General features: G+C 44.1%; 1 protein-coding gene and 1 pseudogene across 2 annotated transcripts in view; one reads left to right on the forward strand and one right to left on the reverse strand.

Moving 5' to 3' along the window:
- Positions 1 to 2,229: 2,229 nt before the first annotated feature.
- Positions 2,230 to 25,171, reverse strand: part of LOC117087074 (diphosphoinositol polyphosphate phosphohydrolase 1) — a 115,058-nt gene continuing 92,116 nt past the window's right edge. The window contains exons 3-5 of the mRNA XM_033216848.1: positions 16,023 to 16,067; positions 13,831 to 13,915; positions 2,230 to 8,998 (exon numbers count right to left, since the gene is read on the reverse strand). Coding sequence (XP_033072739.1) covers positions 8,820 to 8,998; positions 13,831 to 13,915; positions 16,023 to 16,067 — 309 coding nt within the window. The 3' untranslated portion in view covers positions 2,230 to 8,819. The remainder of the gene's footprint in view (positions 8,999 to 13,830; positions 13,916 to 16,022; positions 16,068 to 25,171) is intronic.
- Positions 2,259 to 4,631, forward strand: LOC117087070 (annotated as a pseudogene). Its single transcript, XR_004438666.1, has one exon. The product of XR_004438666.1 is annotated as a protein NDRG3-like (transcript).

The raw sequence follows: 25,171 nt of genomic DNA on the forward strand, positions 1-25,171 counted from the left end.
AGCAATTTAGTAGGTAATTAATCCAGACAAGAATTAATGTTCTCTGAATCAGTGATTAATATAATCTTCACATCTGGCCTGGCTGGGAGGCTTGGGGGCAGGAAAGGGAAGGTGGAAGAATGGGTAGCACATCAAAATGGTGATGAACAAAATGACAATGCTGCTGTTTTTGTATCCTTTAAAGCCTCTATCCAGGGTTTTAAATGGTGCTTTTTTTTGTCTGCTTCCTGATAGGAAGTCAAATAAGTTTTAGTACCTAAGAACTGGGGATAAAAACGAAAGGAAACCTAGAGTTATTAAACAACTGACTGCTGGAGGAACAGAAGCAATGACTTCTTTCCACCTTCTAGGTAGTAATCTTACTTTTTTGGCTAAAAGCACTTTCTTCAGCATTCTGAGTTAACATGGGTTCCCTATAAGCTCCCCTCCCCAGGTGGACAGTCTTATTGTCTAAGACAAGCTCAAACTCACCAAATTATCACTGTAAACAAAGCTTCAGGGAAGAGACATAACTCTTACTTCAAAAGCCTCAGGTCAGAGACAGCCAAAATCACATGACTTCTAGCCTCAGCTCAAGTAGTGTGCCCAAATCATCACAAAATGGGATTCTCTTCCTATTAATTATTATTATTATTTTCTGAGACAGAGTCTTGCTCTGTCGCCTAGGCTGGAGTGCGGTGGTGAGATCTCGGCTCACTGCAACATCTGCCCCCCGGGTTCAAGCGATTCTCCTGCCTCAGCCTCCCCAGTAGCTGGGACTACAGGAGTGTGCCACCATGCCTGGCTAATTTTGCTATTTTTATTAGAGATGGGGTTTCACCATACTGGTCAGGCTGGTCTTGAACTCCTGACCTCGTGATCCACCCGCCTTGGCCTCCCAAAGTGCTGGGATTACAGGCGTGAACCACCGTGCCCGGTCCTCCATTTATTAATTTATAAGGGGACTAGGAGGACAAACTATTTGATTAATTTGAAGGTGAGAGGTATCATTTTTCTCAGATGCTCCAACTAACCTTCTCACATACCTCAAAGGTTATCAGCTAAAGACAAGAGTTTCTGAGGCTAATGCAAAAACATGGTCAAATGTGAAACCACCCTTTTAGAGGCAGGGTTTGTGAAAGGCTGCTGGCCTCCAAAGGAGAGCATGCCTAAATTCTCTGGGCTCCCAGGACCTGTGGTGACCTCAAGTCAACCTGATGCACAGATAACAGTATCTTTTAGGGACTGCAGCCAATGCTCCCCAATTCACTTTTTTTTTGTTTTAATACCTTAAAATATCAAATGTTTCATTTTTAGGTGATATCCCAAGTGACAAAGAAACACAGCTCGGCCGGGCGCGGTGGCTCAAGCCTGTAATCCCAGCACTTTGGGAGGCCGAGACGGGCGGATCACGAGGTCAGGAGATCGAGACCATCCTGGCTAACACGGTGAAACCCCGTCTCTACTAAAAAAAATACAAAAAATTAGCCGGGCGAGGTGGCGGGCGCCTGTAGTCCCAGCTACTCGGGAGGCTGAGGCAAGAGAATGGCGTAAACCCGGGAGGCGGAGCTTGCAGTGAGCTGAGATCCGGCCACTGCACTCCAGCCTGGGCGACAGAGCGAGACTCCGTCTCAAAAAAAAAAAAAAAAAAAAGAAACACAGCTCTCCTGGATGGTGAAGTCTCCGCTGCAAAACTCACCAAACAGCACAGATGATGACTCGGGTCCTCTCCCACTTGCTCCAAGTTACGTGGGTGCCCTGATGAAGGTAAGGCTGAGTCACTAACATGCACAGCTCCATATCCTAGAAGCCTCTGTAGCCTCGAGGAGATAGGCTCTATCCAACAGGACTCCGAATAAATCACTGCCACCTCGACGGAGCAGTCTGACCTCTTCCACCATCTTTAAGAAACAGAAGGGCCATCTGCATTATTTAATCACCATTCAATAATGTCCTCCCTCCCCATAGCTACTTAACTGTCTCACAAGTGTCCTATGTTTTGTAAAGATGAGGGTTATTTTCTGAAATGCAGGTGAGAGTAGGATAAAGCTGTATTATCAATGACAGCCAACTCTCATTTCTCTTAAAGCAAAAATTCATCCCACTGTGATTTCTCCAGGTATTTCCTTCAATTCTAAATCCACTCTTGATATTAGAGAATATTAAATCACACAGTTGTGGCAAAAATCACAATGTGGCTATTAAATCCTTTTTGTGAACTAAAAAATGCATGTGGCTTAGGCTCAGCTGTTTTTTTTTTTTTTTTAAAGATGAGGATGGGGACTCCAACAGAGGCATTAAGAAAGTACTAGATGAAAATGAGAACTCCGCCCCTCTCGCCGCTGCCACCGCCGCTGCTGCACTCACAGCGGGTGCCCGCGCCTCAGAGTTACCAATTTATTCTTGCCACTCCTCTACTCTCGTCATCTGACCTCATGGATGAACTTCAGGATGTTCAGCTCACATAGATCAAACCACTTCTAAATGATAAGAATGGTACACGAAACTTCCAGGACTTTGACTGTCAGGAACATGACATAGAAACAACTCATGGTGTGGTCCACGTCACTATAAGAGGCTTACCCAAAGGAAACAGACCAGTTATACTAATGTATCATGACATTGGCCTCAACCATAAATCCTGTTTCAATGCATTCTTTAACTCTGAGGATATGCACGAGATCACCCAGCATTTTGCTGTCATGTGGATGCCCCAGGCCAGCAGGAAGGTGCACCCTCTTTCCCAACAGGGTATCAGTACCCCACAATGGATGAGCTGGCCAAAATGTTGCCTCCTGTTCTTACCCACCTAAGCCTGAAAAGCATCATTGGTATTGGAGTTGGAGCTGGAGCTTACATCCTCAGCAGATTTGCACTCAACCATCCAGAGCTTGTGGAAGGCCTTGTGCTCATTAATGTTGACCCTTGTGCAAAAGGCTGGATTGACTGGGCAGCTTCCAAACTCTCTGGCCTGACAACCAATGTTGTGGACATTATTTTGGCTCATCACTTTGGGCCGGAAGAGTTACAGGCCAACCTGGACCTGATCCAAACCTACAGAATGCATATTGCCCAAGACATCAACCAAGACAACCTGCAGCAATTCTTGAATTCCTACAATGGACGCAGAGACCTGGAGATCAAAAGACCCATACTGGGCCAAAATGATAAAATCAAAAACATTAAAGTGTTCTACTTTACCGGTGGTAGGGGAAAATTCGCCTGCAGTTGAGGCTGTGGTCAAATGCAATTACCGCCTGAACCCTGTAAATACAACTCTGCTAAAGATGGCAGATTGTGGGGGACTGCCCTAGGTAGTTCAGCCTGGGAAGCTCACCGAGGCCTTCAAGTACTTTTTGCAGGGAATGGGCTACATACCATCTGCCAGCATGACTCGGCTAACCCGATCACAAACCCACTCAACCTAGAGTAGCCTCGGCTCTGGAGAAAGTCCCTTCAGCCGGTCTGTCACTAGCAATCAGTCAGATGGAACTCAAGAATCCTGTGAGTCCCCTGATGACCTGGACAGACACCAGACCATGGAGGTGTCCTGCTAAGCAGAGGCTCCTCCCCTGGACCATTGCAAGTCCATCCTTCTTCAAATGACCACTCCATAATATAACATTTCATCCATGTAAACTGGCCTCTACTATCTTTAACTCATGCATGGCCACTGACCCTCTCTCTAGTAGCCTGGATTTATCATTCTCTCTGCCTGCCCACCCCCTTTTTTGTATAGCCCAGGAACCACTTCCATGCCGTACTGTAACATTCCAACATCTTTAGCCAATCAGATCTCTCCATCTCCCCTCTTGCCAGCTTTTTCCCGTGCTCCCCCAACTATGTATTGGATAAGATGCTTTGATCCCAACTCTGTGTGTGCGTGAGCACATGTGTCTCTGTGTGTATGTGTATAGTTCTGTGGTTTTAGACACACTTTCTTGTAGTGCTTCTGCAAAAAAACAAAAAAGGGACTTATTTTGCATTCTCAATGGTGTTTTTAAGAGAATTAGGCAGAATAGATTTCTAGGTTGGGTAGGCCACTGCGTTCTCTTTTGTTTGCAAATTGGTCAACAAAATTTGCAGAGTGATTTCAGGAGAGAGCAGCTCAGAGGAATGTGGAAAATCATAATTGCCATCTGGACCATTGATTGATTGTGAGCAATAGTAGAAGGGTGCCTATTACATAGAGAGACTCCTTCTGTCCAGATGAATTTCTGTATACTCTTCTATAAATAAAAGGGAGGAATATATTCTGCTGGAAGCCCATGAACCATCGGTGAGGTTCCGATACAACACAGAGTTTTTTCCAAGGAGTGAATGTGGCTTAATTACTGGACTCTCTTAGCACAGGAAGGTGGAAACAAAATGCCAGGCCTCTGCTCTGAAAAGCAAAACCGCTGTCACTGCAGTATCTTATACTGGACATCCACATATCCACAAGAAGTGCCTCTTAGGTCTATGACGGAGAATGTCTCCATTCCTCAGTTCCCAGAGAGGGGATAGGTATGGCCTAAAAAGCATGTAGATGGTGGAGAAATGGGTAGGGGAAGAGGAACAGTCATTAACATAGTATCATGTTTAGTAAGTATGGCCTTGATTTCAGTAGATGTAATGAAGCCAAATTAAATTGATACAGAACCCACCCCCCCAAAAAAAAAGAAAATGAGAAATAGGTGAAGGATAACATGTGAAACGTACACTCAGGTCTAACAAGTACCTATTCTCTGGTTAAGAAGGTTTAGCAGGAGCCCCCAATGAGCACTGTATGTAGAGAAAAGGGAAGGAGCAGGGGGAGGAACAGATCGGCACAGAATTTTTTTCTTCTTTTAAAAACCACAAAGGGTGACTTTTTTCTTCTAAGCAAGCAAGCCTAAGAGGCAATACATGGGCCGGCTCCTAATATCAAAACAAAATATTTCTTTGCCACAAAGGAACTTGACTATGTAGCAATACATTTACAAAACTACTGCAAAACACTCCCAGAGGGCAGTGACCTACTCTGCTCCCCAGAGGCTGCAAGAAGCAATGCCTCAAGTGCCTCACGTTCCATGGGGCTGTGCAACGCAATGCAGAAGGCGGAAATCCTGCTGTGACACCACCCTCGAGACCTTCTGCAGCCTGAGAGGCGGTGATACTCCCACACCCTTTGATCCTTCCAGATGGCTCAGCCTAGACCTAGCAGTGAGAGAGCCCTCTCCATGCAGGGCGGATGGAGTGGTAGACACTTGCAAAAACAAAACAGTCAATTCACTAACTGTTCCATCCTGTTATATTTGCAATGAGGAAAATTAAGATTCCTGTTTCATGGGCTGCACTGTTTCTGGAAGGCTAGAGAAAATCTAACATGGTTGACACCTCCTGGTAGCCCTTCTGTCCTCCTATACACACACACACACACACACACACACACACACACACACACACACACACAAAGAGAGAGAGGAGAAAATCCTGGTCCAAAAGACCACATGACCTTACTAGTGTTTCCCCAATGATTGTAATTTATAAACTAAAAATTTTTAAAAATCCACTGCTATCTTTCTCTGTCCTGAGTTTGGTAGACTTTAATGGATGCTCTAGCAATAACCAGAATCTAGGACATGCAAATTCACTGTGAGCGAGAGGCTAGGGATCTGCCCTAAACATAGGAATCTGTTTCTACCAAGTCTGAATGAGGTCAGCACTGGTAGCATTAATGACAAATCAATGTCAATGAAATATTCTGCAAACAGGGTAGTTTTTGTGCTTTCTTTTGATTCTTTGGGGAGATAAAGGTATTGCAACCATGGGTCTAACTAATCTATCACTAAAGGACTGTGATGACATTCTCAGTAAAGACAGCCATGGTGTTTACGGTGCCAGGGAGGGAAAATCCCAGATCATCAGAATCCCAGTGCAACAGAAAACAGCACCAGTTTCAACAATTCTGATGTTGGACAAGGCCTCTTTTTGTCAGTTAAGAAAGCATAAGCACAGTGTCTCAGTTAATTGCATTAACAGGAATCCATTCATGTCACTGAAAAATACTTGTTGGCACAGTTCACTTTCCTGACCCAAAGACACCAACAACAATCGAAACTGCCCTTTCGGGGTAGTATATTATTACACTAGCCCAGTCAAAACACACTCAAAGACCATTAACAAATAAATACATTACTGTTAGCACTGCAGGTCTGTTTTATTTTCTTATTTATTTATTGAGACAGAGTCTCGATCTGTCACCTAGGCCAGAGTGCAGTGGCATGATCTTGACTCACTACAACCTCTGCCTCTCAGGTTTAAGTGATTCTCATGCCTCAGCCTCCCAAGTAACTGGGATTACAGGCGTGCACCATCACGTCCAGCTAATTTTTGTATTTGAGTAGAGACAGGGTTTTGCCATGTTGGCCAGGCTGGTCTCAAACTCCTGTCCTCAAGTGACCCACCTGCCTTGGCCTCCCAAAGTGCTGGGATTACAGGTGTGAGCCGCTATGCCCAGCCCTGCAGTTCATTTTTAAAGAGTATTGACTGTTTTCCTGCAAAGGACTTTCAAATCCATACCACAAAGGTAGTATTTATCTGGAAGAATGTATTTCTTGAATTCCACTTAGCACTTGGTTAAATCTACTTTATTTTGCTCTTTGTTTATTTGAACAGAACTTTAGAATGCTCTAGGTCAGGATAAGAAACAGTGTGTTCGTTTTTAAGAAGGATATGTGACTAGGAAGTTGGCATTCAGACTCAAGTTCCACAGTGTTGTTCTTCTCCAATGGGACCTCTCCTTGGGGATGTAATTCCTTTCCCAGAGGTATCATGGTATCCCAAGAATACAACTGCTCTTTGGCTCTGTGTTTCAAGATTGGGAGAGAGGATGTAAACTAAGAGTACATAGCAATGTTTTTTTTCTTTTTTGAAATGGAGTTTCACTCTTGTTGCCCAGGCAGGACGACAGTGGTGCAATCTCGGCTCACTGCAACCTCTGCCTCCCAGGTTCAAGTGATTATCTCACCTCAGTCTTACAAGTAGCTAGGATTATAGGCGCCCACCACACCCAGTTAATTTTTATATTTTTAGTAGAGACAGGGGTTTCCCCATGTTAGCCAGGCTGGTCTCAAACCTCTGACCTCAGATGATCCGCCTGCCTTGGCCTCCCAAAGTGCTGGGATTACAGGTGTGAGCCACCATGCCTGGCGAGTAGATAACAAAATTTAAAGTTCACCAACTGATGTTCCCAAAAGTGCTGAACACTAAATGACACAGGGCTATGAGGTACATATATTTCTTTTAGTAGGAGGGAAAAGTAAGTTTTTCAAAGTTTGAGTGCTTTATCAGAATTTTTAAATAAGGAGAACTATGATTTTAATTTCACATCTTGGCTAAGGAGATGACATCGGGGTATAGAGATAATCTCTTGTTCTAAGCCAGGGCTCAGTCAGTGTACTCCTCCTTATCCCTCCATCTCAAGACCCTCTTACTTCCGAACTAAACAACACAATTGGCAAATGAAGCCAGCACGAAACCTGTATCAAAAAACGAGAGTCTGCAGTGAGCCAGTGTATTATGTAACCACTGTAATAAGTGATTATGTGGCTTCCCATATGGACCTTTCATATCCTGGTGGGAGATGGGAGACCAATGTAATAGCTCTGAGCATGCTCCATGGTGCAGTCACAAGTGCCGTGCCATTACAAAGACAAGCAAGCAGGTGAATTTCCCCAGTGTACTTTTCAGGAACATGGTTACCCAGTTCGGGGACAGGACTACATTGATGCACCTGCAAAGTACAGCTGGATGCTTCAGAGCACAAAGACAATATCCAGGTCAGCACGGTGTAAGGCATATACGGACACAAAGAGAGGTTGTTGTCGGTAATAAGTAGCATTACGGAAAAGATTCCAAACCAGCAGGACAGAAATGGTACCTGATGCTCCAGTTTTTCAGATAAGCAATCCCAAGAATCCAGTTCAAACCCTACTGTCAACATGTGGGGCAGAATTCAATTTCTATCATTGTTTTTACAGATCTGGGCTGAGACATTTGCTCCTAGCTTGGTTAAAAAAAATTAAATAAAATAAAGGTTTCTTCCTGTTTCTCTCTTGGTATGGAAATACAGCTTAAAGAAGGAAAGGCCATGAGTCCTGGGAGCACTATGAAGGTAGCTGAACACTTCCCATACCTACAGTCAACGACTGGGAAATAGAGGACAGGGCAACCTGCCCAGCCACTAGCATCAAAAACGAAAAGGTATATTAATTGTGAGGCTCTCAATTCCAGAAATGCCCAAATTAAAAGAGAAAAAAATCTTGAAAAATTAAACAAATTTCTCTTTCTACAAGTCATTTATTTACATATTATATGTCTGATATATAATGTGTAGATAAATGTATCCTGCAGTGGAAGTGACCACTCTACGGAACTGTACAGCACATTATAGGACAAATTCTTGAAAGATTTCATCTTATATTGGTATCTTTTAACAAAAAAAAATTAAAAATCAAAGAAAACGTCTGGCCAGGGCTAGGATAAGACAAACAGGAACACTTCAGAATCCAAGGCAGGGGAAGGCTGTTGGCCTCTCTTCAGAGGACTGCAGGGGTGGGAAGAGGGAGGGACAGATCATGCACAAAAGTACTTACAAATTACACACCCAACCCCCACCCCACAATAAAAAGAGAAGAAAAAGCCCCATCACTTAACACCAAACAGCAACATTATCAATACACCCTTTCTTTGCTGCCCACCATGCCTCATGTGAAAGAAGAGGCCTGTGAGGAGAAGTGGAAAGAGCCAGGGTGAGAGGGAAGATTTGCATTTCAGTCTAGTTTCCAATTTCCATTTCTCTTACAGGAAGTCTTCAGTCATCTGATGCCTGACATCGAGCTCTGAGCAGAAACCGAGTATGTGGTGGCCACGACTGGGGTGCCATTGTTGGCTGAGTAGCCTTGCCTCAATGTTTCAAAATATGATGCCTGCACGGGTTTGTGATACTGCAGCACTTTTATGGCATCTTCTATTTTAAACCATTCCCTCTTCCTTCCTGTGGAGGCAGAGAGAAAAGAAACTAGTACAAGAGCAATAAGGTTTCTGAGCCTAGAACTTTTGAGAAAATGTAGAAAACATTAAAGCAATGTTTCTTAACACTTTTTTTCCTTACAAAAGTAACTCAAGCACACTTCATATGCTTCAAATATTATACAAATGTCTAATGTAGAAAGTAGGTGAGAAACCTGAAAACTGAAGAGCTAAGAGTAATTGTGTAAAACCTGCCCTCCAGAGAGAACTATGGCTAGTGTTTTCCTCCTGCCCTCCTGGGTCTCTGAGCTTTCCTTGCTTGCACATACATAGGGATCAAAGCCTAGCAGCATCCCCATCTCTTGTGAAAAACTGGCATGAGGGCCTGACGAGGTGGCTCACGCCTACAATCCCAGCACTTTAGGAGGCTAAGGTCGGCGGATCGCTTGAGCCCAGCAGTTTGAGACCAGCCTGAGCAACATGGCAAACTTGTCTCTACAAAAAATACAAAAATTAGCTGGGCATGGTGGCACAAGCCTGTAGTTCCAGCTACCCAGGAGGCTGAGGTAGGAGGATCACCCTAGCCCGGGAAGTTGAGGCTGCAGTGAGCTGTAATTGCGCCACTGCACTCCAGCAGGGTGACAGAGTGACACCCTGACCCAAGCAGGGGGAAAAAAAAATCAACACAAACATCAGCTTCCAGAATTACTAGGATGGCTGGTTTGTAATCACTAATTTATTTAAAAGTTTTCTTATAAGAGTGAATGTACTGACATAATAGAAAAAAAAATTATATATATATATATATATATATAGAGAGAGAGAGAGAGAGAGAGAGAGAGAGAGAGAGAGACAGAGTCTTGTTCTGTCGCCCAGGCTGGTGTGCAGTGGCGCTATCTCGGCTCACTGCAAGCTCTGCCTCCTGGATTCATGCCATTCTCCTGCCTCAGCCTCCCGAGTAGCTGGGACTGCAGGCGCTTGTCACCACGCCTGGCTAATTTTTTGTATTTTTAGTAGAAACGGGATTTCACCATGTTAGCCAGGATGGTCTCGATCTCCTGACCTCGTGATCTGTTCACCTTGGCCTCCCAAAGTGCTGGGATTATAGGCGTGAGCCACCGCACCCGGCCAGAAAATATTTTTTAAAATAAGAAAAAATAATCTCAATACAATCACACTTTTATTTTTCAGTTTATTTTCTTACTCTTTTCTAGTCCATGCTTTAAAATCCTTTATATTTTTTTCTCTTATAAAAGTAATAAGTACTCATAATTTTGTAAACTAGAGAAGACTACTCTCAATACCCTAGCACAATTGCCTTTTTTGCATATACTTGAAAAAGAAACAATCCTGAGATAACTAAAATTGGATCATGCCTTTCAGGTGCTCCGAATCCTGACCAGCACTGCTAGAGTGTTATGGTCAGGAACAAGGACTCTGAAGCCAAAGTGCTGGGCTCCAATCACATAAATGGCTCCAATGAGCTGTGCAGCCTCAGGTAGCTGTGCTCCTGCTCCATTTTCCTCATCTATAAAACAGACAATAAATAGGGCCTATCTCATAAGTTTGTTGTGACGATTAGTAAGCAAAGCGCCTGAAGAGTACCTGGCTGCTAAAAGTATGTACTACTGAATTTGCTTTTTAATTTTTGTTACTGGTTCTTTTTTTCTTCACATTATTTTTTCTTTTCTTTTCTTTTTTCCCCAGAGATAGGATCTCAGGCTGGATTGCAGTGGTATGATCATAGTTCACTGCAAACTCAAGCTTCCAGACACGAGGGATCTTCCTGCCCCAGCCTTCCAAGTAGCTAGGACTACAGGCACACGCCACACCTGCTTCTTCTTCTTTTTTTTTTTTCTTTTTTTTTTTTGGTGTAAATGAGGTCTCAAATTCCTGGCCTCAAGTGATCCTCCTGCCTTAGCCTCCCAAAGTACTTGGAATTACAGGCATGAGCCACCACGCCTGTCCTACGTCACACTATTTCTTAAACAACCTATGTTATGAAAAAAATATGACATTGCCATTGCTAGGAAGGTTAAGGCAGGAGGACTGCTTGAGCCCAGGAGTTTGAGGCTGCAGTGAACTGTGATCCACTGTACTCCAGTCTGGACAACAGAGGGAGACCCTGTCTTTTTTTGGTCAGACATTTATGGCTGCATTATATCATAATATCTAGCATGGATGTACTATCATTCATTTAACCATTTCCACATCACTGGACATCAATTGTCTGTGATGATGATGATGATGATGATGATTATTTTTGAGACAGAGTCTCAGTCTGTCACCCAGGCTGGAGTGCAGCAATGTGATCCTGGCGCACTGCAACCTCTGCCTCCCAGGCTCAGCCTCAGCCTCCCAAGTGGCTGGGATTACAGGCACCCACAACCACGCCCAGCTAATTTTTGTTTGTTTATTTACTGAGACAGAGTCTCACTCTGTCAAGCAGGCTGGAGTGCAGTGGCATTAGCTCATTGCAATCTCTGCCTCCCAGGTTCAAGCAATTCTCCTGCCTCAGTCCCCAAGTAGCTGGGACTACAGGTGCACACAACCACGCCCAGCTAATTTTTGTATTTTTAGTAGAGATGGGGTTTCAGTATGTTGGCCAGGCTGGTCTCAAACTCCTGACCTTAAGTGATTTGCCTGCCTCAGCCTTCCAAAGTGCTGGGATTACAGGCGTGAGCCACCATGCCTAGTGATTTTAATTATTATAAATAATCCTATTTAAAAAAATGTTCCCCATTTTTTCTTTCTTTTTAACCATCTAGGGAAAGACATCTAGCACAAGGACTACAAAAATAGAGCTTTTGAACTTTCAAGGGCTCCTGATTTATACTGCAAAAGTGCTTTACAGAAAGGCGACACTGATCCCGAGTCCTGCTTGTGTGGTCAGGATGCCAGTCTCACTACATCCCTGCCAATATTAGCTTTTCTTTAACATTGACAATTTTTTTTTTTTTTTTTGAGACAGAGTCTTATCTGTTGCCCGAGCTGGAGTGCATTGGCATATTCTTGGCTCACTGCAACCCCCACCTCCCGGGTTCAAGCAATTCTCCTGCCTCAGCTTCCTGAGTAGCTGAAATTACAGGTGTGAGCCACCACGCCTGGCTAATTTTTGTATTTTCAGTAGAGACGGGGTTTCACCACACTGGCCAGGCTGGTCTCGAACTCCTGACCTCAAGTGATTCACCTGTCTCAGCCTTCCAAAGTGCTGGGATTATAGGCGTGAGCCACTGCACCAGGTGGTGTTAAACTATGGTGTTTAACAGCTGTATAACATTCCATCAGACACATGTCATTCACTGATTTGTCATTCACTGAGTTATACATTTAAGATGCAATTTTTAACCAGTAAGAAAAATGGTAGTAAGATCATCTGAAGGAAGGCTCCATAGGCTTGTCATATTTTAGATTATTTCATTAGGGTTAATTCTCAGAAGTGGGAATACAAGGCGAAAGGTTTGTTTGAATATTAATAGAGCAACGGTACCTAAAAAAATTAGTATCACAAGTGTGTGACTCCTGCCTGACAGAGTGCTCTGAGGATAGGGCCACACCACACATCCATTGCTGTCTCCTTTTCTGGTGCTAGCACAGCTGTCAGGGAGTCTGTTTTCAGCATATCCACAATGAATTTATTTCCTTGAGCACCCTGCATTATTACTAGACACAAAGCCATCAAGAGCCAAAGGGCTACGAACTGCCCAGAGTAACAATGTGAGGGGCATGGCGGCAAGGAAAACACTAACATTAAAGGGAGAATGTTGGCAAGTAAATTTTATCTGTCTGCCAATTTGTAACGGAAATTAGTGTTCTACTTTCTAGAATATACTTTCCTTCAGAGGTAAATAATCAAACCGTGAACCAACCTTTGTACCACTACACTTTATAGTTCAAAAGATGTAAACATAATAGCCATCTGAGATAAAAGAAAATGGCTCCTTTGGGAGAAAGCTGGGTGTACCTAAAGGGTGCACCCAGCACCCTTTTATAAAAAAGTTCATAAATTTTATCATTTTTATATTCATATAAAATATGAAAAATATAAAAATATATACTGTAGATATATTCATATAAGAATAAAACTAGAAACTACCTGCACTATTCTGCATCTACTAAATGATTGCTAGAGGGACTCACACTACCAAACAGTTTTCTCAATAGGAACAAGACCAGGGTCCTGCTGTCACTTACGGTCCCCACGGCCAGCAGTGAGCCTGGCATGGCGGAGGCCCTCAATCAGTATCTGCTCAGGAGGTGCAGAAGTATAGCCCATTTGGGAAGGACCCAGTTTGATTTTAGAAGCAACATTTCTTAGTTTTAGAGGTCATGCTTCTATTTGTGGACCATATACTCACTTCAGATTCCATTTAAACATTTCAAAATACTATCGGGTTCAAAATGTACATGCTTGTTTTATTATACACATCCCTCAATTATTTCTATTCTTTATCCAGTTCTTGGTTTTTTTTGTTGTTGTTCGTTTTTGAGACAGTCTCGCTCTGTTGCCTAGGCTGGAGTGCAGTGGCATGATTATGGCTCAATGTAACCTCAACCTCCCAAGCACAAATGAACTTCCTGCCTCAGCCTCCTGAGAAGCTGGGACCACAGGCATGTGCCACCACACCCAGCTAGTTCTTCTGATTTTTGTAGAGATGAGGTCTTACTAGGTTGCCCAGACTGGTCTTGAACTCCTGGGCTCAGGTGATCCTCCTGTGTTGGCCTTCCAAAGTATTGGGGTTATAGGTGTGAGCCACTGAGCCTGGTAAGCTCTTGTTTCTGGTTCTGGTAATGACCTGTGGCATGGCAAGGGCTGGCTGTGAGGAGCCCTTTCCAGGCTGTCTGAAGATGGCTTACCAATGTTAACTGAATCTTCCCAGTCTTCCAGCACTTCAGTGACAATAAGCACATAGACATACGTCCTGTGCTTCCTCTCCTGGTTCTGAAGGGCAAAGAGAGAAGGACAGAGAGAGTTTTTCCTTTGAAAGCTGGAATTATTTAAATGAAACACACTCTTAAGCATATGTCCAGAGAGCTTAGACACAAAGATTCTAAACTTTTACTTTTTATGGTCCTACATGATTTAAAACAGGCCACACTTGAATTTGAGGGTGTGCTCTTTGCCTGGACTTCTAAAACCAAGTATTTGTATTGTTTTTTCTTCCCCTTCCCCTAAAGACAACTTCACAGGAATGCTGTGACTCCTCAAGAAAAAGGCATCATGTAAATTTAACTAGCTAGAACACCAGGGAAAGGACTGTTGACCGGTGGGCCACCACAGAGGTCTCAAACTTCAGTGACCCCAGCAAGGCAAACAAGCTGAGTGTGACACACACACACACACACACCCCTTTTCCCACTAACCCCACTTACCTTTTTTTTTTGAGAGAGGGCCTTACTTTGTCACCCAGAGTGGAGCGCAGTGGCATGATCATGGCTCACCGCAGCCTTGACCTTCCTGAGCTGAGGTGATCTTCTCACCTCAGCTTCTTGAGTAGCTGGTACAGGCACGCACCACCATGCCCGGCTAATTTTTGCATTTTTAGTAGAGACAGCGTTTCACCATGTTGGCTAGGCTCGTCTCAAACTCCTGACCTCAAGTGATCCGCATGCCTGGGCCACCCAAAATGCTGGGATTACCTATGTGAGCCACCATGCCCAGTCAATTTTTGTATTTTTTTTTGTAGAGACAGGATTTCACCATGTTGGCCAGGCTAGTCTTAAACTCCTAGGCTCAAGCGATCCTCCCATTTTGGCCTCCCAAAATGCTGGGAGTACAGGCATGAGCCACAGTGCCCAGCCACCTTTTAAAAAATTTTATTTATTGCCAGGGGCGATGGCTCATGTTTATAATCCCAGCACTTTGGGAGGCCAAGGTGGGCGGATCACCTGAGGTCAGGAGTTCCAGACCAGCCTGGCCACCATGGTGAAACCCTGTCTCTACTAAAAATACAAAAATTGGCCAGATGTGGTGGCGGGCACTTGTAATCTCAGCTACTTGGGCGACTGAGACAGGAAAATCGCTTGAACCTAGGAGGCAGAGGTTGTGGTGAGCCGAGATCGTGCCATCGCACTATAGCATGGGTGACAGAGCAAGAGTCTGTCTCAAAAAAAAAAAAAAAAAAAAATTATTTATTTACATATCTATTTTTTTCATTAGAGATCTTTCTTCTGATATTTTTATTTTTTAAACTTTTTGTAGAGATAGAGTCTCACTCTCTTGCTCAGGTTGGTCTTGAACTTCTACCCTCAAGAGATTGTCATGCATCAGCTTCCCAAAATGCTGGGATTACAGGGGTGAGCCACCATCCATGCCCAGCATCTGCTCATCTTTATTTCTCCTGATTTCTCACTTTTTTCCCTGCCTTCTTTCAAATTTGTATCACAGCTTATTTCCTTGTTTTTCCTCTCTTTGTTATAGTTACTTATCTTCTATTTTTCTTGTCTCTCTACACTCAGCTACCCTTCCTCCTACCTTGGTAGGAGAGGAAGAAAGGGAGGAATGGGGTAAAATAATACTTACAAATAATTCTAGTAGTTTAGGGGACAAGACTATGGGATTTCTTTCTTTCTTTTTGTTTTAAAGCATGTTATCCTCTATTGGTGCTGCTTTCTTTAAAAAACTCACCGAGGTTGGGCATGGTGGCTCACGCCTATAATCCCAGCATTTTGGAAGGCTGAGGCAGGAGGATCGCTTAAGCGCAGGAGTTTGAGACCAGCCTAGGCAACATGGCAAGACCCTGTCTCTACAAAAAATTTGAAAATTTAGAAGGCATGCTGGTGTGTTCCTGTAGTCTCACCTACTTGGGAGGCTGAAGCAGGAGACTGCTTAAGCCCAGGAGTTCAAGGCTGCAGTGAGCTATGACTATGCCACTGCACTCCAGCCTGGGCGACAGAGTGAGACCTTATCTCAAAAACTTAAAAATAACTAAAAAAAAAAAAAAAAAAAAAAAAACAACTCGCTGAAACAGAGATGGCATTTTCCCTATGTTAATATATATGTGGTTATTAATACGTATCATTTGTACCAAAGGTTTTAACAGACTTACCTCAAAAATTCCAACTAATCTTCCCAATGTCCCTTTTACTCCCGCCTGGAAAGTGAAAAGAAGAATTAATGCACTGATAGTATTATATTGCTGGTCTCATTCTGAGTCTTCTTAAGCAGTTTATAAAATAGAAACAAAAAACAAGAGGACACAGCTTGGGCAGACTCCACACCTGTGAAGTGATACCAGTGTTTCCTATGTGTCACAGACTGCTAACAGCAGTGTATGCTCTGGGAAGTTAGAATGCCTTTCATTTCTTCTGGTCTCTCTCCCTACTGCAAAGCTAGCTAAACCTAGCAAGATAATCAAGGCCATGAAGCCACCATACCAAAAATATTTTGAGGTATTGATTACTTCAGGTCAGGCACTGCCACTTTGCGAGGTTGAATTGGGAGGATCACTTGAGGATAAAAGTTCAAGATCCACTTGGGCAACATAGTGAGACCCTGCCTCTAAAAATTTGTTTTTAAATTAGCCAGTCATGGCAGCATGTGGCTACAGTCCCAGCTACTGGGGAGGCCGAGGTGAGAGGATCACCTGAGCCCAGGAGTTCAAGGTTGCAATGAGCTATGACTGCACCACTGCACTCCAGCCTGGGTGACAAAGTGAGACCATGTCTCAAAAATAATTAATTAATTAATTAATTGGTCAGGTACTATGGCTCACACCTGTAATCCCAGCACTTTGGGAAACTGAGGCGGGTGGATCACTTAAGCTCAGGAGTTAAGACCAGGCTGGGCAACACGGTGAAACCCTGTCTCCACAAAAAAACACAAAAATTAGCTGGGTATGATGGTGCACGGCTGTAGTCCCAGCTACTCGGGAGGCTGAGGTGGGAGGGTTGTTTGGGTCCAGGAGGTGGAGGTTGCAGTGAGCCAAGATCATACCACTGCACTCCAGCCTGGGTGACAGAGCCAGACCCTGTCTCTAAATATATACATACATACACAGATTACTTCATTCACTTATTCATTCAACAAATATACACTAAATGCCTAATCTGAACCAGAAAACAGGATATGTGCCAGAGGTATAACAATGAACCGGCTAGAATGCAAGATCCCATGAGATTAAGACCCTTGTCTGACTTGGCTGTCCGTATACAATATGCTGGAAGAGAGTTCAGCACCCTGCAAGAACTCAGGAAAGCCTAGATCAACAAGAACATAAACATGGTAATTCTGCTATGGGTAAGTATCATGACAGAAATACACAGAGTGATGTGATGACAAGAAGTGGCAGGGAGAGGGGCAACTTCAGCGGTCAGACCTTTTTTTTGAGGAGGGGGGAATGGAGTCTCGCTCTCTCACCCAGGCTGGAGTGCAGTGGCGCAATCTTGGCTCACTACAACCTCTGCCTCCCAGGTTCAAGCAATTCTCCTGCCTCAGCCTCCCAAGTAGCTGAGACTACAGGTGCCCCGCCACCACACCAGGCTAATTTATTTTTATTTTTATTTTGTATTTTGAGGAGAGATGGGGTTTCACTATGTTGGCCAGGCTGGTCTCGAACTCCTGACCTTGTGATCCACCCACCTCGGCCTCCCAAAGAGATGGGATTACAGGCGTGAGCCACCATGCCCGGCCTAGACCTTCTTAATATATACTTTTGTTTTTTTCTTTTCCTTTTCTGAGACAGAGTCTCACTCTGTCACCCAGGCTGTAGTGCAGTGGTGCAATCTTGGCTCAGTGCAACCTCTGCTTCCCAGGTTCAAGCAATTCTACCGCCTCAGCCTCCCAAGTAGCTGGGACTACAAGTGTGTGCCACCAAGCCGAGCTAATTTTTCTATTTTTGGTAGAGACAGGGTTTCACCATGTTGGCCAGGCTGGTCTTGAACTCCTGACCTCAGGTGATCTGCCCACCTCACCATCTCAAGTAGCTGGGACTACAGTCGTATGCCACCACACCCAGCTAATCAAAAAAATTTTTTTTTGTAGAGACAAGATCTTGTTGTGTTGCCCAGGCTAGTCTCAAACTCCTAGCCTCAAGCAATCCGCCCACTGTGACCTCCCAAAGTACAGGAATAACAGTTGTGAGCCATTGTGCCTGGCCTGGATGACATATTTTGAAATTAATTTTTGCTAATTATCTGTCAATGAACTCTGTTCTTTTCTCTTGCCAACATGTCTGCTTTCTCTACCATTTTATATTCATCTACCCACGTGGCTTTTGGTCTACCTGAATGGAAATGTCTGCCTTTTCTTAAATAAGAAAATAGTAAGTTGCTTCTCTCTATTTTTAGAAATAACTGCCCTCCACAGTCAGTTAAAACTAGCTAGCTTATACTTCATGAATTAACCAATGAAGCTGCCTGACAAGTGGGACAAGCTGCCAGGCCAGCCTGAGTTGGAAAGCCATTTCTGTACTCTGATCCCAGGAGGCCTGAACATACTCTGCTCATCTCCTGAGACATGTCACCTGTGCTCCTGCCACAAGCCTCCACTGAGGGTCTGGGAGGAGAGCTGTTGGGGCAGATGAGGGCCTTGGGGGACAGAGGTAAGAAAAAAAAATTTTTTTTTTTTAAACTCTTGTCGCCCAGGCTGGAGTGCAGTGGTGCGATCTTGGCTCACTATAACCTCTGTCTCCCAGGTTCAAGCGGTTCTCTTGCCTCAGCCTCCCGAGTAGCTGGGACTATAGGTGCATTACAGGTGCACACCATCACACCCAGCTAATTAAAAATATATATATTTTTAGTAGAGACAGGGTTTCACCATATTGGCTAGGCTGGTCTTGAACTCCTGACCTCATGATCTGCCCGCCTCGGCCTCCCAAAGTGCTGGGATTACAGGCGTGAGCCACTGTACCTGGCCCAAGAAAAGATTTAAGAGGCCATCATTCATCTTTCTCCTCCGCAAAGGAGAGAGAGAAAGCATTCTCTTTAGCAGCTACTATCCAATTATTTTTTTCTTAAAGAAACTAGAAGTTTACAAAACAATCTCCAAACTTTTAGGGCACAAATCAACTTAATATTATGACAACTCAATATAATTCATTTAAAACCTTTGTTTGGCTGGGCACGGTAGCTCAAGCCTATAATCCCAGCACTTTGGGAGGCCCAGGCAGGAGGACTGCTTGAGACCAATAGTTCGAGACCAGTCTGGGCAATAAGGTGAAACCCCATCTCTACAAAATACAAAAAATTAGCTGGGCATGGTGGCACATGCCTATAGTCTCAGCTACTCAGGAGGCTGAAGTGGGAGGATCACCCAAGTCCAGAAAGTCAAGGCTGCAGTGAGCCACAATTGCACCACCGCACTCCAGCCTGGGCAATAGAGCCACCTTGTCTCAAAAAAACAAAACAAAGTAACTTCAAAACACAAAACTTGCCGGGCACGGTGGCTCAAGCCTGTAATCCCAGCACTTTGGGAGGCCGAGGCGGGTGGATCACGAGGTCAGGAGATCAAGACCATCCTGGCTAACACTGTGAAACCCCGTCTCTACTAAAAATACAAAAAACTAGCCGGGCGTGGTGGCGGGTGCCTGTAGTCCCAGCTACTCGGAAGCTTAGGCGGGAGAATGGCGTGAACCCGGGAGGCGGAGCTTGCAGTGAGCCGAGATCGCGCCACTGCACTCCAGCCTGGGCGACACAGCGAGATTCCGCCTCAAAAAAAAAAAAAAAAAAAAAAAACCACAAAACTTTCGTTTAGTAATAGTAACCTCTGCATTTGACACCAACGTGTGTCTATGATTCACTCTGTGTCAGATGCAGTTAAGAAAAATGTAAAAGTACCTATCTGAGATAGACACAAATGTGTAAAATCTAGTGTAAGTCAAATTATGCTGCCATTTGTGCACCAACATTTCAGTGGTATTTTTCACTTCCAATTAGTCTTCCAACTTGTAGAACGTAGAAAGTAATGATATTTGTTTGTTTAAAGAGGTGGTGTCTATGTTGCCCAGGCTGGCCTCAAACTCCTGGGATCAAGCAATTCTCCTGCCTCAGCCTCCTGAGTAGTTGGGATTACAGATGCATGCCACCACACAGGGCTAATGATAGTTTTTATGTGTCCCTTAGCCTTTCTTTCATAGCATTTATGGGATCTAATTAGCAGAATCTATTTAATGTGATCTTACCAATAATTCTACAGCAAAAGCAAATAAATATTTCCCTATTTACCAATTTTAGAAATTGGAATTCAGCATTTTTCTCAGGAAGAGGTTCCCCCTTTAGTAACAGGATTTCAGTTCTTTAAGGTCATAGTGCTGACAAAAAAGAAAAATTTCTCACAGGCAAAGGTTCTCCTAGTTTACCTTAGCTATCTTACTTTTTCACAATTTTCCCAGACTCAATGTCCAACTTTCATCTCCTAGTTTTTTCTCAAATGCTGCCACAAGCAATCTGAGAGTGGGTTATTTTTATCCGTCACATGATTCCTGCATGCAGGTCGGGATATGTGTCAGGGCCACATCTGACAGATATTTGGCTCACACATTTGGGGATAAGATTAAATTCAGGGATATATTAAATTTGGTCCCATAAGGATGCTGGTATGGATCTGTCTTTTGCAAAATCATATGAAAGCAGTTACAATTTCAATCTATATGTCAAAAGCCACTAATCTGGAGAGAGAGTCTTTATTTAAAAGTCCATCTTAGTAGAGATAGTTCTTTCACCCTTTTCTAGTACTTTAGGCCTAGTTAACAAAAATAATCTGAACAATTGCCTACCGTTTCTCTTTTTTTTAAGACACAGGGTCTCAGTCTGTCGCCCAGGCTAGGGCACATGGTCATAGCTCACTGCAGCCTTGAACTCCTGGGCTCAAGTGATCCTCCTGTCTTAGCTTCCCAAGTAGCTGGGGCTACAGGCATGTGCCACCACAACCGATACTTTTTTTTTTTTTTTTTTTTTTGAGATGGAGTCTCACTCTGTCGCTGGGGCTGGAGTGCAGTGGCCAGATCTCAGCTCACTGCAAGCTCCGCCTCCCGGGTTCACGCCATTCTCCTGCCTCAGCCTCCCGAGTAGCTGGGACTACAGGCGCCCGCCACCTCACCCGGCTAGTTTTTTGTATTTTTTAGTAGAGACGGGGTTTCACAGTGTTAGCCAGGATGGTCTCGATCTCCTGACCTCGTGATCCGCCCGTCTCGGCCTCCCAAAGTGCTGGGATTACAGGCTTGAGCCACCGCGCCCGGCCACCGATACTTTCTTAATTTTTTTTTTGTAAGGCCAGGTGCGGTGACTCATGCCTGTAATCCCAGCACTTTGGGAGACTGAGGCGGGTGGATCCCCTGAGGTCAGGAGTTTGAGACCAGCCTGGCCAACATGGCGAAACCCCATCTCTACTAAAAACACTAAAATTACCGGGTTGTGGTAGATGCCTGTAATCCTAGCTACTCAGGTGGGTGAGGCAGGAGAATCACTTGAGCCCAGGAGGCAGAGACTGTAGTGAGCCAAGATTGTGCCACTGCGCTCCAGCCTGGGCAACACAGCGAGACAGGGTTTCGCTGTGTCGCCCAGGCTGGTCTTGAAATCCTGGTCTCAAGCGATCTTCCCACCTTGGTCTCCCAAACTGCTGGGATTACAGGTGTGAGCCACCTGCCCGGCCCTGCTTTTTTAAGAGAAAAAAACACAAGTGTCTCTTTTTCCTTTGAGGTGTTCTACTGGGATTGAGGTATTTCTCTGGAAAGGGCTGGATCTCATCTTGCTCTGTGGCAGTCTCCCTGTATACGTACAAAAGCTTAGGCAGAGGCACTAATGTGGGTGATGGACCTTTGAACCTGTGCCTAAAATGATCTACCACAAGGAATCCTGACTTTGTTGGCACAAAGTGGACCGTCATCTTCCGTAACCAGCTTTTCACTCTACAGTAGACATTTTGACCAACACTGATGTCGGCTCAGCCCACAGGCATTCCCCTTCCCTTGCTGCTACCAGGGAGACCCAGATTCTGTCCAGGTGGGGGCTGTGACGTACTTTCAGAAGGCATACCTAAGCAAGGCATAGGAAATTCTGCTCCCCCTGCAGGGACTGCTTCACGGGTGTTGCATGTTCAACAGCTCCTTAGAGGCTGTCTCTCAGGGACTTTTGGAAAAGATCTCCCACCATGATAAAAAGACTGCACAAAAAGAAACTCTGTACTTCCTTGTCAAGTAGGGATGTGAAAGCTGGAGCTGCTACCATCATCTGATCATAAGGGGAAGGCCAAAGAAATCTAGTGAGAAGCTGACCCAGCGCCCTGATGCTGTGGAGCTGTGAAGCAATGAGGTAATAACGGCCAATGTCTGGGCCCTTCATGTTTCTCACATAACTGATTATGCTGAAGCCACTTTTAGATAGGTGTTCTGTTATTATTCGCAGCTGAAAGGTTCCTGCTACTTGTTCCCTTGATTTACAAGGCAGCTGTTTGAGAAGACCAAGAAGTGTATTCCCTACTCCCTGCAAGAGACAACTACTCACCTGAAAATGGTGTTTATCATTCTCTTGCATGTTTTTATACTTTTACTACTTGGGTATGTATCCACTATTAACAGTATTTGTGCAAGTTTCTCTACTGAATTAAAAAAAGGTATTTTACCTTCTATAACTTTTTCCCTCACTATTATGTTTCAGAGTTTTAGCTATATTGATACATGTAGTTCTAGGTAATTCATTTTAATTGTTGAACAGTTATCTATTTTAGGAATTTACCATAATTTATTAATCCACTCACTTGTCAGTTTACTTCTGCTATTATTAAAAATGCTGCAAAAAATTCTCTTGTAGATCTAATCTATCTCCTCGTTGTCAAGTGAAAGAGTTTCTCTGAGATTTACACTAAAAGTCAAATTTATCAGTCACAGAGGATAAGTACCTCCAGATATTTTCAAGTTGGTCTCTTTTGGTAGATCAACTGCAGATATGGTGACCACTCTCCACCTCTCCCTACATCCATATCCTTTGACGTGTAATTCTGCAGCTCTTCCTATCATGGGATAGAATCTCCTTACCCATCCCTACATCTAGGCTTGCCTTGTGTCTTGCTTCGGCCAACAGAATGTAGAAGAATGGTTTACCAGGTCCAACCCTAGGCCTCAAGAGGCCTTGTAGTTTCCACTTTTCCTCCTGGAACTCTGCCATCGGCATATGAATAAGCCTGAGCTTAGGCTCCTAAAGGATGAAAGACCATAGCTGTCTAGGCTGAGTGGCCTACAGCCAGCTAACCTCCAAACTGTGTGAGAGCACAGCCAAGATCAGCAGAGTTGCCTACTTAACTCAGAGCTGGCTGCAGATATCTGAATAGTCCAGCTGCCACCAGAAGTTGACCTTGGCTTGTAAGTAGTAATATGTACTCTTTAAAGCCATTGCATTTTGGAATAGTTTGTTATATACAGCAAACTGATACATTCTCCAAAGTACACAGGCAGTGTATGAGGTGCCATCACTCTTGTTCTTCAATACTTAGTATTTGTTGTTAGCCATTTTCCCTCCCCACTTTTGGGTCAATATAATGAGCGCGAAATTGTATTACATTATTTTTTAACTGAAATTGTGTGCTTTTCCTACTTTAGTGAACATTCAGATTTCCTCTTTGGAGAATTATATATTCATATTCTTATTTGACAGGTGACCATCATAATGAATCTGCAGTTCTTTGTGTCTTTATTAATTAATTAATTTTTTTGAGACCAGTCTCTGTAGCCCAGGCTGGAGTGCAGTGGTGCAATGATGGCTCATTGCAGCCTCAACCTCCCAGGCTCAAGCAATCCTCCTGCCTCAGCCTCCTGAGTAGCTGGGACTATAGGCACGTGCCATCACAACTGGCTTTTTTTTTTTTTCTGTAGAGATGAGGTTTTGCCATGTTGCCCAGGCTGGTCTCAAACTTCTGGGCTCAGACTATTCTCCCATTTCAGCTTCCTTCTTGATACTTATGCTTTATGCTCTGTGGTAAATATTTTCTCCCAATCTGGCACTTGTCTTTTACCCTTGTTTACAATGTTCTTTCCTGAGCATGTTTTATTAGACACAGTTTATTTTACTTATCTTTACCTTTTGTGTTAGCTATCTTGTTTAAGAAACACATCCCTGGCTGGGTACGGTGGCTCATGCCTGTAATCCCAGCACTTTGGGAGGCCAAGGTGGGCAGATTGCCTCAGTTCAGGAGTTCCAGACCAGCCTGGGCAAAATGGTGAAATCCGTCTCTACTAAAATACAAAAAATTAGCCGGGCATGGTGGCATGTGCCTGTAGTCCCAGCTACTTGGGAGGCTGAGGCAGGAAAATTGCTTGAACCCAGGAGGCAGAGATTGCAGTGAGCCGAGATCGTACCACTGCACTCCAGCCTGGGTGACAGAGTGAGACTCTGTCTCAAAAAAAAAAAAAAAAAAAAAAAGGTAACACATCCCTATTCCTATGGCATAAAATTATAGAGTCATATTATCTTTTCTAATTATCTGAGAGTTTTATCATATGATTCATCTGTAATTTATTTCCAAATAGCCAATGGTCTAGAGAGTCTAGAATAGAGCCATAGATATTACTGTTTTACTAATCTAGTTGTTAATTTATGTACTAATAGCATATGCTGATGATTTTAACTAATACTGGCTAATTTTTTGTATTTTTAGTAGAGATGGGGTTTCACCGTGTTAGCCAGGATGGTCTTGAGCTCTTGACCTCGTGATCTGCCAGCCTCAGCCTCCCAAAGCGCTGGGATTACAGGCATGAGCCAGTGCACCCGGCCCTCTGCTCTTCTTTTTGTTTTTTTTTTTTGAGACGGAGTCTCGCTCTGTCGCCCAGGCTGGAGTGCAGTGGCCGGATCTCAGCTCACTGCAAGCTCCACCTCCGGGGTTTACGCCATTCTCCTGCCTCAGCCTCCCGAGTAGCTGGGACTACAGGCGCCCGCCACCTCGCCCAGCTAGTTTTTTTGTATTTTTTTTAGTAGAGACGGGGTTTCACCGTGTTAGCCAGGATGGTCTCGATCTCCTGACCTCGTGATCCGCCCGTCTCGGCCTCCCAAAGTGCTGGGATTACAGGCTTGAGCCACCGCGCCCGGCCAACCTCTGCTCTTCTTTAACAAAAACTTCTAAGCCATTTTTGTACCTTTACATATAAATGCCAAAAATCAGTTTTTTTCAGATATTTTGGCAGTGGTGCAAACACAGCTTACTGCAGCCTTGACCTGCTGGGCTGAAGTGATCCTCCCTCCTCAGCCTCTTGAGTAGCAGGCATCACAGGTG

Source organism: Trachypithecus francoisi, unplaced genomic scaffold (genome assembly GCF_009764315.1).
Source record: "Trachypithecus francoisi isolate TF-2019V2 unplaced genomic scaffold, Tfra_2.0 Lachesis_group10, whole genome shotgun sequence".
Taxonomy (NCBI): Eukaryota; Metazoa; Chordata; class Mammalia; order Primates; family Cercopithecidae; genus Trachypithecus; species Trachypithecus francoisi.